General features: G+C 36.6%; 1 protein-coding gene across 7 annotated transcripts in view; it reads left to right on the plus strand.

Annotated features, from left to right (window-relative positions):
* The window catches only part of LOC131434775 (beta-glucuronidase), a 104,698-nt gene that overhangs the window by 57,057 nt on the left and 32,191 nt on the right, over positions 1-15,450 (plus strand). Inside the window, exon 1 of one of the 7 annotated variants that reach the window (XM_058601895.1) lies at positions 7,453-7,936. The exons of the other annotated variants lie outside the window; for them this stretch is intronic. Within the exon in view, the coding sequence (XP_058457878.1) occupies positions 7,762-7,936 (175 nt within the window). The 5' untranslated portion in view covers positions 7,453-7,761. Of the gene's footprint in view, positions 1-7,452; positions 7,937-15,450 lie in introns of those variants that run through there. 7 annotated transcript variants of the gene reach the window in all.

A 15,450-nucleotide genomic window follows, 5' to 3' on the forward strand; every position in this document is an offset into this window, starting at 1 on the left:
AATGGAATTTTATTTATGAAAGTGTTATAAAAACCTTCGTTTTGACTGTTCAACAATTTTATTTTATTAAGAACAATATCGATATTTACGTTGATTTTTTATGTCTACATATCTCGTGAATCGTGCTTTAGTGTAAGAATTCCTTAAATTTTGGTACATTGTGAACAGATTAATGTATGGAGAACCAAAAACCAAGATACGCAGTGGCGTTAATCCTGGGTAATTAGATTACAATTACAAATTAGTTGATATAATATTCTACAATCAAGTTCACACCAATCACATAATTACTAATTAGTATTCTCAGTTGTAATCATATTGTATAACACATTTTGCAATCGTCAGTTATAGTTCTGACCAAAATGCAGCATTGTGCTTTAAATAATAGTAGTATGAGTCTTCACCAACGCATTCGATCTTTGCTTTGCTTGCTACTCATGAAAAGAGAATAGCTTTCAAAATGCTAAGTTCTTCAATTCGAATTAGGAATTCTCAACCAATTCAGCCGTCAATCCGACTTTGGCCGCATTATCGTATCTAGCTCTGAAATTAGATATCCAAAAAGCGTTAATAGCACCATTTGCAAACATGCATGCACGAGGCATATTGCGGGGTTTAGTCATGCCAGTCACCTCACAACCTTACAACATTTTCTTCTTTGAAATCTTTTTATACAAATTATAGTTTTCGAGAACCAACGATTTGAACAAATTTTGTTTCAAAACTATATTCGCTCTTTTTAAAAATCAATCTTGAGTCTGGTTAGTAAAAACTGAAGGTGTGGTTAAAGTTTCATGTAAATTGGAGTGATTCGATCCTAAATTTGCCTTCGTTTTCTAATAATTATTCATGGATTAGCTCAGGAGCCCTTATTTTGTGAAACGCTGGAGATTTCTTGATCCAACATAATTAGAGCAACGAATTCAAGCTGTTTGTCCTTTTTGTTCTACGATAGATACTGACAAAGTGAACAGTAAACAGTAAACAGTAAACAGTAAACAGTAAACAGTAAACAGTAAACAGTAAACAGTAAACAGTAAACAGTAAACAGTAAACAGTAAACAGTAAACAGTAAACAGTAAACAGTAAACAGTAAACAGTAAACAGTAAACAGTAAACAGTAAACAGTAAACAGTAAACAGTAAACAGTAAACAGTAAACAGTAAACAGTAAACAGTAAACAGTAAACAGTAAACAGTAAACAGTAAACAGTAAACAGTAAACAGTAAACAGTAAACAGTAAACAATAAACGGCATTAATGAACCGCACAGTAGTAGTTTTTCTTGCAGAAAAAGTGGAAAAATTATACATTACTCATTTTTTTAGTATCGACCTCTTGTTTTACCTACTAGAAATCGATGCGTAGAAATATGTCAAATCAGTAAGTGTAATCTAGAAAAGCTGTCCAAATGTCTAAAATGTTCAAAACCCGATCGCTGAATGTACGAGTTTGGTTTTTGAATTTACATTTCGTAGTCCTACGTCAAAAACTGATACCTAAGGCTGTGATCCAACTCGCGAATGATTTTAACTTTTGGTTAAAATTTTACCAATTCGGAATTAGACGAATGGAAAGTAGTTTAGAAATTTTATGCACTGAAAATAAACGATTATAGGTATTTTCATTTACTGATAGTATAAGAAATAACCTTATTCTTAATCCACCTAGTGGTGTGATGATGCCCTTCTCTTGTATTTGACAAAGTCTCTTAGAAATATTTTTTGCTCAGTTTTATTAGGATAATTTCTGATACGAATTTGGGCTCACTTTTGATATTATTTCATTTAGATTGAATCGGTTAGTTCTCAAAAGTATGCTTCAGCGGTTACGTCACATATTCGGCAACGTTTCTCAAACCAAATGTATCAGCAATAATACATTTGAACTTGATCATTGATCCCTTTCTGAAGTAATTGGTTCATCCGTATCCGAGAAAATTGAACGGTAATGAGTTTTGTCTTTTACGTCACCTATACCATTACACCTTCGGATCCGGTAGAGACAGCCATCTGATATAATCTGAACTCAAGCTTGTTGAAATCGGCTCAGCCATCTCCGAGAAAAAAGAGCGATAAAAAAACTAGCAGTTTATTATATCATTATATCTCCGAAACCAGAAGTGATAGCCATTTGATCTTCAAACTTGATCAATGACTCAAACGACCCTAGGCTTGTTGAAATCGGTTAATCCATCTCCGAGAAAATTGTGCGAAAAAATGCGTTTTGTCGGTTGCGGTTAAAAGAAGGAACGCAGGGAACGATTTGTAACGCCTATAACTTACAAAAAAGTAACGCATGTAATGCTTCTTAACATCTAAAACTTATATAAAGTACGATTGTAACGCTTCGTAACGGCTTTAACTAACAAAGTAGTAACGCATGTAACACCTGTAATTCACAAAATAAGTAACGCACGTAACGCCTACATCTCACAAAAAACTAACACAAAGTAACATGTTACTTTTTGTAACGCCTGTAACTTACGAGTAACGCTTCATTCGTCTATTACTCATAAAAAGTAACGCATGTAACTTTTCGGAACGTCTATAGCTCACTAAAATGTAACGCATTTAATGCTTCGTAACGCCCAAAACTTATTAAAAGTAACGCATATAACGCTCCGTAACGCCTTTAACTTAAAACAAGTAACGCTTCGTAATGCTCGGAACTTTGTTTTTAAAAAAGTAAGGCATGTCACGCTTCATAACACATGATTCACAAAATAGTAACGTAACGCCTATAAATTATTCAAAAGCAACATATATAATGCCTCATAACGCCTATAAATTACTAAAAAGTAACGTATGTAACGCTTCGTAACGGCTATGACTCACGCATGTAGCGCTTCGTATCACCAAAAACTTATGCATGTCACTTTTTGTAACGCCTGTAACTTATAAAACGAACGCATGTAACGCATCGTAACGCTTGTAACTTACAAACAAGTAACGCTTCATTCGTCTATTACACATAAAAAGTAACGCATGTTACTTTTCGGAACGTCTATAGCTGTGTCGCATGTAACACTTCGTAACGCCTATGACGCAAAAAAAAAGGAACACATGTAACGCTTCGTACCGCCTATAAATTACTAAAAAGTAACGTATATAACAATTCGTGTTGCTTATGACTCACAAAAAACGCATGTAACACTTCGTAACACTTGTAACTCACGAAAAACTAACGTATGTAATGCTTTTTAATGCCTATAACTTACAACAAAAGTAACGCTTCGTAATAAGTATAACTTACAAAAAAGTAACGCTTCGTAATGTCTATAACTTACGAAAAAGTAACGCAAGTGACGCTTCGTAATGCCTATAACTTACAAAAAAGTATCGCATGTAACGCTTCGTAACATGTATGACTCACTAAAAAGTAACGCATGTAACGCTTCGTAATAACTATAACTTACAAAAAAGTAACGCAGGTAACGCTTCGTAACACCTATATCTTACAAAAGAGCGACGTGTATAACACTTCGTAACGGCAATAACTTGCTAGAAAATAACACATCGTAACTCGCTTACCGCAAGAATCTAACCCTTATAACGGTTTTAAGGCCATCGTCCAAGTACCATGCGCGCGGGTGGTTTTAGGAAATTTTCGATGGAAATTTTGAAAAATTTGACAAAACCAAAAACATACAGACATTTGAAATACTTTTATCTATCTACAGGGTGAAAATGACTGGAAAATTCGGAGGATTTTCTGAGTCTTATCAAAAATAGCACTGGACGATGGCCTTAACGGCTGTCAAATCCGTACACGCTCTTTGAAGATAACTCATGATTTGAGTTGCGATTACTCAAATTCAAAAACAGGAACAATATGTCAAAATTTGAGTATGAACTTGAGTAAAATTTACTCAGGCCATGAGTTCTCTCGCATTTAATCATACATTAGAGTAAGCGTTAAGTTTTCAAACATTTGAGTGAAAAAAATGTTTCTTCCGGTTCAGTGCGTTTTGATTAACAGAAAATTCTAATCGTGTTTAGAAATGCGAGAATACGTCGTTTTTCATTAACGTTTCTAGATCCGGTTTTCTGAAACCAGAAATCATCAATCATAGTTTTTTTTTTAATTGAAACGTTTCGGTTTCAATTATGCTAAGTGAGATGTCTGACATAAGGATATCAAATTCATTAATTTTTTAATCCAAACCGGTCCAAAGAAAATGATGTTGAATCAATTTTTGGCCAACGACACGACCTGGCACTCCGTGCCATGCATTAAAAGGTATTTGTTAACGATTCACCGTTAGTTACCAGAAATTGAGCGACCCCTTCCTAACGATAAAAATAATACTGTTGAGCAACACTGTACTTGTTGCTATGAATTAGTTGCTAAGGAATCATTGCTATAAATAAACAACTCAATTCAACAAACAGTGGGAATGTTGTAGTACTCTTTTCCGAAAGTTAAAATCCGTTGTTCTAAACTGTTTGAAGAAGGTTAGTTGATATTTTTTTTTCAATTCAGTCTTATTTCATTGATCATAATAAAATGTATTTCAGTTTCGGATATTTACACAAAACTACCGGGAATTTTTATTCAGTACTCTTAAACTTTTGCTTCAATTTCCGTTCAATTGTTTTTAAAATGAAAATATTCTGTTTTTGAAAAACGACGACGCAAGAGATAACGTGTTTACTTGCGTTGATTACTTCAGTTTTGATTTTGTGTTTCAGAATTTAAACACTTAAACGAACTGCATGAAAAAACACGAGTGAATCAAACCTCTTAAAAAGAAACTCTATGTCGAATTCTTGCAAAAAAAATCGTCTTATTCATAATATTTAGGCGCATTAATACAGCTTGTTTTGTTATATCTATGAAACAAATTAATCGAAGTGGTTGAACAAAATATTTTTCTGATTTTCGTTAGATGGTGTTCTAAATTCACAATCGAATTAAACGCTAGCTCTCAGAATATTATTCTAGCAATAACGATCACATCAAATATGTAAGAATACTTTCAATGTTACATTGATGTTTGTCAAATGATAAGCGTAGCCGTGCTTAGTCTCTTATGATGTCAATTTTCGGTTAATTATCTTTATTTTTATGTTATGTTTAATTCTCTATCAGTCGGTGGGTAAAACAACACGATTATTAAATAACATGCTTTAGGATCAAGTAAACATTTTCAGTAGGTCTTGCTTTTCAATGTCTGCTTTTTGCTTTACCATTAATCTATTAATCTATCACATCACTTGAGGCAGAGGGTTCAAAGTGATATCCGGGTAGAAAATTAGAGTTACGAGCTTTGAAAGAAATGCATTCTTCAAGTAACGCATTTTCGACAATGATTAATTTTCATGGGAGAAGAGTTATTGCTCATGATTTCATAATAAGTTAAAATGATTGGTTTCATGATTTTCTAATCATAACAGAAGTAACGAATTTCTTTCCGTGTACGATATTTAGCACAGTTCGAAACATTTATCTCGAACGTTTTTTGCACAGCGAAAAGTGCACGAAGCAAATCAAATTATTTTGGATTTTCACTAAACTGATGATTTCTACTTTCGATTTACAAAGAAGTAATCTTTATAGATCTTTAGATAACATTTAGAGCCATTAGAACGGCTGATTTTATATAATGTTGTCCACTTTTCGTTTCTTGTTTTCGTTCTCTCCAATGCAAACGACCAGCAGCTGATGCAATCGATCTTGCTTGAATTGAAACTAGCTTTGCGTACAAACCGACACATCCGCTCGCAGTGCCAAATGATGCGAAACTAGTTTAATGCGTCTTCTCGCCTTGCCGACCGGAAGGCAAATGAGAACTACGACCTGAGCGTTTGAGGTTTTAACCATGCAGAAGGTGCGCTCTCCTATGCCGCTGTTTGAATGCGTCTTCTCGCCCCGACGTCTGCTTCCATCCAACACACAAGAAGAAATCGATAGTCCCACGACAAAAAGGCCTAACTGCAAATGAGAGCCTCTCTTTGTTTACTTTTTCTTTTGATTATTACGGAGCCTTTATTGCAAATTCTCTAAAGTTTCCAATATAAATCGAAAGCTTGTAGGTTTGCCTTGAAAGTTTTGCGACGAGTAAAGCGTCAAATATAAAATCAGTTCGGTAAATCGTGAAAGAAAAAGTAAACAAAGAGAAACTGTCATTTGAAGTTAGGCCCTTTTGTCGTGGGACGGTCGAAACGATCGATTTTCGACCACGGTTCCCCTTTTATAACATTCAGTTGAAGATATAAGCCTGACTACCTCAAAATTGTCGTCCTTGCGCGAAAAACCCATGCAAAAGTAAAGAGTTTTCCGCATTGTTTTAAAATTTTCAGAAAACCTAATTTTTGAGTCATTTGTGGTTATCTCACACTGTTCAAAATATTATCCTAAATTCCTGATCATATTTTTGATGAAATAGTGAAAGAATTATGTTGCTGCCATTAATACAAGTTGAGTCGAGATATTCACGATTAAGTTCTGCCCATTCTTCCATATGGCTAATTTTGAAAAGGCGCCCCATAGTAAAGTAATTCGTATTCATGACAAAAAACTGCAGTTGAAGTCGAAACTGAGTTGATTTTAGCTTCAAGCGAAAACGTCATTAGTACATTAACAAAATTTGACTTAGTCTTCAAACAACGAGACTAAACGGTGATAACGCAGGTACAAATAGAGTGAACCAATCGCCCTGTGATATATTCAGACCAGTGATGTAGTAAAAAGCATACACAAGATAATCGCCCTTATACTGAACAACGACGTATCGTTTTTTTTATCGTATTTCATTCGTATTCCTAATAACGCTAGCAAAATCAAAGGTAGCTAGGATTCGACCGAACCATATTCGATCGAAAAACCAATACGACGTTATGCAGAATAAGGGCGAATGGTAGCCTATTTTTGCCTATTTTCGACCGATAAGCTAAGGTCACCATATTCCGACGGAAACAAGTTGGAGATTATAATTGATGACAGACAATCGCTCAATTCAGCAGAGATCACCTTTTTTTCGACTGGTTATCCAGATGCAGCAAAGCACCTATCGGTTTAAGATACTTGAAAACTGTTGCGCAGGTTTAAGTTAATGAAAGCAATTTGACAACTCGCATAGTCCCATAAAGCAACAAAAAATACACATACCTGCACACCAAAATCTCCACCATTATCGCTATCATCCACGCAAACACACAATGAATCATTTGTGTGTAGACGTCTTTTTTTTCGGCATCTGCCGAATCTTGTTTACTCGTCCAATTTAGTGCCAATTTACACGATGCCAGCCCGCTGCTGCTGCTGCTTCTGCCACTCGTTCTGCTGATGCGTTAATCTTGTAAACATTCTACCCCAAGTCCAGGTCATCCTCGTCGTCGTTACCCAATCCGCCACCCGGTCGAACTCCAATCGGTACTGGGCAACCGAATCGGGGTGTGTGTACACTTACTTATCACACTCCTCACGCCCGCAGTTGGAATTATGTTCTAAGCGTTGCCGGTCGGAGTGACGCTGTCGCGTTCTAGTTCCTCCGGTTCTAGTAGTCTAGTAGACGGTGCGCGCTCAGACAGCCTAGCAGCAGTCAGTCAATCAGCTGCCGCAGTGCACCTTTCGTTGAGTTCCGTTGGTTCCGACAAAGCCTACGCTACCTACCGTCGCATTATCGACGGTTCGGTAGAACTTTCATTCCGGGAGCGTTGTTGTGATATGTGTAAATAGTTATTGATTCTTGTGCGACCTCCCAAAAAGTGACCAGTGGGTGTCGTTGACAGTCAGTCAGTTTGTATGCAATTTTCTGATGGGACTTGATTTTTTCCCGCCTTCTGTGATTTTTCAATGGGCTAGTCAGCACCTGTCGCAAGTTCATGCCGTGGTTGTAGGTCGAAGTAAGAAGCATTCCGGTGGCATGAAATTACTCACCACCATCGAACAGATGATCCGCCGAAGACCACGAAGGACAGCCGTCCTAACAGGTGAGTTGAACGGACCGTTCAGTGGCTCTGTTGAGGAGGACTAGGGGGGGCTAGGCACAAGGTGAAGGGTATAATTATGCCCCCAGCACTGATCACCAGCGGTGAAGTGGGTAAATAGTATAAATATTTAATGTCATTACAACGCCGGAATGTGAACGCTACACTAACCGAATGTTCGCGGCAGGTGGTACGGGGAATCGATTTGTAGTACAAGGTTCTCTGGAACTATGAAGTGTTTTTTTTTGTTTTTACGCTGGGGGAGTTGCGGTGTCAGTTGGAATACAATGCTTACTGTCTATCGATGAAAACTTTTAAATTAAAATGTTCACTACAGGTGCGATAACGTAAAGTGAATTTTAGGGTGGGAATTGTTCGTATCTATTTCCGGTTTGTCATCGGTGAATGTTGGCTGGCTGATTGAATGTTCCTTTTGGTGTGTTTCTAGTTTCTAGTGCCAACTGAAAAATCGGTGTTAACGACTATTTTGCAACATCCCGGTAAAATTACTGTGGAAATTTATTGACTGTCAGTAAACGTACTCTTGAAGAGAATTTGTTTATATTAGTCGGGTGGTATCCAATTGATTATGAAACCTGTACAATAAACACGGAGTGGCGTAGTTCATATGTTCTATTTAGTTAGCTAGAGAGAAGTTTCAAAAATAACCGCGGATTTATTTCGGTTGGTTTATTGATATCTTTCGCTCGTATAGAAATAGTATGTGCTGAATAACTAATTCATCAATTTACTGATTACTCAGCCTTCAGAGTATAAAAATGCAGCCAGAATGAATGCGATTTGCGATGCGTAATTCGATGCGAGGTAATTAGATGCAATCATAAATCAAATAATCTTAGAGACCCGAGTGTAATAGTAATATATTGGAGCTATCAGTAATACCCGAAGCGCCGTCTGTATTTTTTTTTTTCATAAATACGTTTATTTCTTAAGGCAGTTTACATAAGTTTTTCTTCGCCGTAGCATCACTTTTACATAATATTCTTATCCTAATTTAATTCTAACATAGTCACAACGTTTTGAATTTATTAAAACATATTCTCTTATAGCTTAAATATCATCTTAGGTAACTCGTCATTAATTATGAAATCTACTCGGAAATATTATTTGAACCAAACGATTAACTTCTATAAATTATAAAATAAGCTGTTATTTTCAGACATTTTGTTGATAATTTCATAAACTGTTTCGAGTTTGTTTGTATCATTACATAATTTTTATTCTAATTTAGCTATTGGTTGAACTCATGGACGCAGCTGGGATCAGAACTAAGTCTTAAAAGGGGCCTTTATTAAATTGAAACTCCAATTTTCTTTATGAAATGATAAATAAGTTTCATGTATGGAAGGTCACGACAAGCAAGAATGTCTCGAACTGGGATATTGGATAGTTTACCTTGGGTACGCAAAGAATTTATTAGTTGAGATCTGACATCACGATACTCCACGCATGTCCAAACGACATGATCAATATCCCGATAACCTTCTCCGCAAGCACAATGATTAGTCTCGGAGAGCCCAATTCGAAGGAGATGTGCATCTAACATGTAGTGATTGGACATGAGTCTGGACATCACACGAATGAAATCCCTACTCACATCCAGTCCCCTGAACCATGCCTTTGTCGATATTTTCGGAATAATTGAGTGCATCCACCGACCCAGATCATCTTTATCCCAAGAAGCTTGCCAGCTGGCAAGTGTTCTTTGGCGAGACGAGCTATAGAATTCGTTGAAAGCAATCGGTCGCTCATAAATTTCACCCTCAATAGCACCACGTTTGGCTAAATTATCGGCTCTTTCATTGCCTGGAATGGAGCAATGAGCCGGGACCCAGACTATAGTGATTAGATAATTATTATTCAATATGTCGTTCAGACACTGTTTTATTTTACCCAAGAAAAACGGTTCATTTTTGCCAGCAGCGATTGAGCGAATGGCTTCAATTGCACTCAGACTATCTGTGAAGAGGAAATAATGGTTTGGAATTAATGTGACGATTACACTCAAACTATAATGAACTGCTGCTAGCTCTGCTATATAAACAGATGCAGGTTCTTGAAGCCTAAATGATGCCGAAACATTATTGTTGAACATACCAAACCCTGTCGCTTCTTCAATTCGCGATCCGTCCGTGTAAAACATTTTCTCAGAGTCAATATGCCTGAACTTACTTGAAAATATTTTTGGGATTTCCGTCGAGCGTAGATGATCCGGGATTCCACGCACTTCACGCTGCATGGATGTATCGAAAAATAAAGTTGAGTCAGGGGCACTTAGGATGCTGACACGGATAGGAATATATCTTGAAGGGTTGATTTCCTGTGACATATGGTTAAAATATACTGTCATAAATTTTGTTTGAGATCGAAGCTCGACTAGTCGTTCGAAATTATTAATTACCATGGGATTCAGCACCTCACATCTTATTAGCAGGCGTGATGAAAGCTCCCAAAATCGATCTTTTAATGGAAGAACTCCCGCGAGAACTTCAAGACTCATTGTATGTGTCGAGTGCATGCAGCCTAAGGCAATTCGCAAACAACGGTACTGAATTCGCTCAAGTTTGATAAAATGAGAGTTTGCAGCGGAACGAAAACAAACGCATCCATATTCCATCACTGAAAGTATCGTTGTTTGATACAATTTTATTAGATCTTGCGGATGAGAACCCCACCAAGATCCTGTTATTGTTCGAAGAAAATTTACTCTTTGTTGGCATTTCGTTATCAGATACCTAATGTGTCCTCCCCACGTGCATTTGGAATCAAACCACACCCCAAGGTATTTGAAAGTCAAAACCTGTTGGATCATTCTTCCCATCATATGAAGCTGAAGCTGCGCGAAATCATGCTTTCGTGAAAAGACGACCAGCTCTGTTTTCTCCGCAGAGAATTCGATACCCAGATGAACAGCCCAAACGGACAAGTTATCTAAGGTATCTTGTAATGGTTTTTGCAGATCAATAGCTTTGGATCCAGTAACTGAAACCACGCCATCATCTGCCAATTGCCTTAGTGTACATGGGGTTACGAGACAGCTGTCAATGTCGTTTACATAGAAATTATAGAGGAGCGGACTGAGGCATGAGCCTTGCGGGAGACCCATGTAACTATTTCTGAGTGTTGCCAAATCGCCATGTGAAAAATGCATGTGTTTCTCTGACAAAAGGTTGTGCAAATAATTATTTATAACCGCTGGAAGTCCATGTTGGTGGAGCTTGTCTGAAAGAACATCAATGGAAACTGAATCAAATGCTCCTTTAATGTCTAAAAATACAGATGCCATTTGTTGCTTTTGAGCGAAGGCAATTTGGATGTCAGACGAAAGTAATGCAAGGCAATCATTCGTCCCTTTATTTCTACGGAAGCCAAACTGAGTATCAGACAACAAACCGTTCGTCTCGACCCAAGTGTCGAGACGTCGTAGAATAATTTTTTCGAACAATTTTCTGATGCAGGACAACATCGCAATGGGTCTATATGAGTTGTGATTGGAAGCTGGTTTCCCCGGCTTTTGAATGGCGATAATTTTCACTTGTCTCCAGTCAGGCGGAACAATATTTTGCTCAAGAAACTTGTTGAACAATTCCAACAAACGTCTTTTTGCGAGGTCGGGCAGATTCTTCACCAAGTTTAATTTAATTCTGTCCAACCCAGGGGCGTTATTGTTACAAGACAAGAGTGCTATAGAAAATTCCATCATTGAAAATGGGTTATTAATAAAACCATTATTTGGAGGAGATTCCCGTATAATGCTTTGCGTAGGAACAGAATCTGGGCAAACTTTCCTAGCAAAGTCAAATATCCATCGGTTCGAGTATTCATCACTCTCATTGCCCACGTTACGATTCCTCATTCGTCTGGCCGTATTCCAAAGAGTGCTCATTGAGGTTTCTCTTGACAAACCTTCGACAAAATGTCTCCAATAGCTACATTTTTTGGCTCGAAGTATGCTCTTGTACTTGGTTTCTAAAACCATAAGTTTTTCAAAATTCTGAGGAGTTCCTCCTCCCCGTTTTAGAAACGTCTTGCAAGCATTTTGTTTTGCGAGTTTAGCCTCTGAGCACTCTTTGTCCCACCAGGGGTTGGGAGGCCTTCTGTTAGTCGTTGGCCCAGGAAAGCGTTTAGTTTGGGATTGTTCTGCTGCCTCCAGAATCGAACAAATGAGGAAGTCATATTCTTCAAGTGGAGGGAGCTCTTCCATTGAATTCAAAATACTAGAGATACTACTTTGGTATTTAATCCAGTCGATATTTTTTGTCAAATCATATGGAATACTAGCGGAAGTAGCAATGCAATTGCTACTGCTAATTAAGATGATGATTGGTAAATGATCGCTACCGTGTAAATCAGGCAATATTTTCCAGGTGCAATCTAGTCGAATTGATGTTGAGCAAAGAGATAGATCTAATGCGCTTGGGCGTGCAGGAGGTCTTGGGATCCGTGTCATGCTACCCATATTTAATACCGTCATGCTAAAATTGTCACAAATGTTTTGTATTAAAGATGATCTGCTATCATTGTAAACGGAACCCCACATCATTCCGTGCGAATTTAAATCCCCCAGAATCAATCGTGGAGCAGGAAGGGCTTCAACCATTTCATTAAGCTGTCGCTGTCCAACTTGTGCTTTTGGAGGAATATAAACCGAAGCTATGCAAATATCTTTGCCTTTAATGTTTATTTGGCAAGCAACAACTTCTATACTAGAAGTTGAAGGGATGTTTAATCTATAAAAGGAACAGCATTTCTTAATTCCCAAAAGCACTCCACCATACGGAGAGTCTCTATCGAGACGTATAATGTTAAAATCATTAAAATTTAAAGCTATGTTTGAAGTAAGCCATGTTTCGCATAAAGCAAATACATCACATTTTTGACTATGCAATAAAATTTTAAAAGAATCAAGTTTTGGCATGATGCTTCGACAATTCCACTGCAGGACAGTGATTGTATCATTTGCGGCGGGTGATAAATTATCCATCAAAAGATACAAAACCTGAGACAATTGGCCATTGAGCTGATAACTGCTTCAAAAAATTTCTAGCTATTGGAATGCTTTTCTTGCTAATGCTTTTCTCTTTCTTCAAAACAGTAACATGATTTATATATATATATATATATATATATATATATATATATATATATATATATATATATATATATATATATATATATATATATATATATATATATATATATATATATATATAAATATATATATATATATATATATATATATATATATATATATATATATATATATATATATATATATATATATATATATATATATATATATATATATTATAGCGGAAAAAGTGTGTGTTGCTAATGTTCTCTCGTATGCATGGGCCGATCTTCAAATGATTTTTTTTGTTCGAAAGATGACGTTTATGCGGAGGTTTAAGGCTATAGTACATAATGAAAATCCTTTGGGAAAGTAGAGAAAAACTAGAAAATTGGTTCGTTTAGAATTGAAAATTGTCCATTCAATGCATGCTAGATCTCCAATGATTGTTTGGCGCGTATCGCGTTATGCAAGGCTGCTGCCCGCTGGAGAGCAAAATATAAATACTAGATAATTAATAAAACCGTTTGGCGCCAAACGGTTTTTTGTGCAAAAATTTCACTGAGCCTACTTGATTCACGTGTTTCTTTATTTCGAATCACATGTTCAATTGAGTAAGGGCGCCAAATGAACAGCATACAGGTTTCCATTTTCCGATATAAAAATTTGGGTTCAATATCGTGAAATCAAATTATAAAGCGACTATGAGAAATGAAAATGATTAACGTTTTTTTTAGTATTCGTTGTTTTCCTAAAATTCAGAAATGTGAATTGTATCTTCTTGATAGATATAATTATTGCTGTCACAATGCACTGAGACAACAGGATTGAGGTGTGCTGCCACTTCAAATTAAGACCGCTAACTCAAACACCAAAGCTGTTCGGCTATCTACTTTTTGGAACAATTCCATTCGAATTAGAAGGAAATTTTCAAAGCAATAATATTTTCATATGCATTTCCTATGCTATACCTTTGAAGGATTTTTGGGCGGGATTTTGTGTAAATTTTTCTCGAAACGACCTCCAAATTTCGTCAATTGCTTCAAATGGCAAGTTCGGTTATTTATTTGAGTCCAAACATCTTCAATTGGCCTAATTCCCGTTTGCTTCTGTTTTTAAATTACATCGATTAAACCGAAATTCGGTAACTCATTGACATGTTTTACCTATTCGAATGATTCACTCTCTTTCTCATAAACCGTCAAACTGATTTTGGTTGAATTTTGCTTGAATCATTTGGGACTTTTAAGAGCAGGAAAAAAACTGCTTTAAAGCGCGAAGTGTACGTGTGTACCTGAATTGGGGAAAAATGTTGAGATCGAATCAAAAACAATTGTCAGATGGTTCATTTTTACAGAACACTCTACCATTCTACTTCACTAATCTCGAGCAATCATGAGGGTCGTTCGATTATTCTAATTTAAGAGTATTCGAAATAATTTCCATCCAAAGATAATTTTTGAACTGTGAGAAGCTACTGTGACAGCTACAGGTACAGAAATAAAAGGAACAAGTACAGAAGCTAAGTTCAGGAAAAAATGTGACGTCCAATATTTTCAATGAGCGCATTTTTGAAATACCTAATTATATTACTGATTTGCCCTATTTCCTGAAAAAATCTCCTCAATAAACGTTTACATTCTATAGGAAAACGTATATTTGTTGATGTAAAAGCTTCTTCTTGTAAATTCGGAAATCGGGTGGGGGGTCTTTGCTTCTGTAACAATTTGTGACAAAGGGGGGATGGGGAGCCAAAGATCGTCAAAAAAGCGTGACGTCTTTTATGGACTTTATTATGAACCAACACCGAACACGCGAAACCCAGAATATATACTATATTTGTCATGATTTGTATTTGTTTTTTAGCCGACGAAATTACATCAATAACCCAAATGTAGGCAATTATATGTTTGTACATGCTTGCGATACAGATATCTTTATTTAAGCTTCCAAGCCAAGCTTGTGTTCAAGTTTTGTGTGCAAGTAGTTATTTTTATAGCGTTTCTCTACCATTACTACCATTCTGCGATTTCGGTTGAAGCGATAAACTTTTTCTCTTTATTAATCGAGTTCATCTCATATAAATAAGAACTTAATCTTATGCACTCAAAATTTACCTTGGGGTAGTTGTCAATTTCTCAGGCGAAACGACATAACATGTGATTTCATCCAATCTTTCATGACACAAGATCAGAGCATAGCAATTAAAGCTTGAAATCGTTTTATGGCACTTTTTGTTTTGCTGTCTAGCAACAACCTACCTCTAGCAAGCTACGTGTAGGACTGAAAAGTTAGCTATAATTTTGCTTATATTTATAGCTTCGCGTGCTTCCAACCAGCGTTGCCAGGTTGCCAGATTTGTCTGGCATATGCCAGATTATTCTCGCTTCGCCAGACACTCAAACTAACCAGATCTTTTACCAGA

This window comes from Malaya genurostris, chromosome 3, assembly GCF_030247185.1.
Source record: "Malaya genurostris strain Urasoe2022 chromosome 3, Malgen_1.1, whole genome shotgun sequence".
Taxonomy (NCBI): Eukaryota; Metazoa; Arthropoda; class Insecta; order Diptera; family Culicidae; genus Malaya; species Malaya genurostris.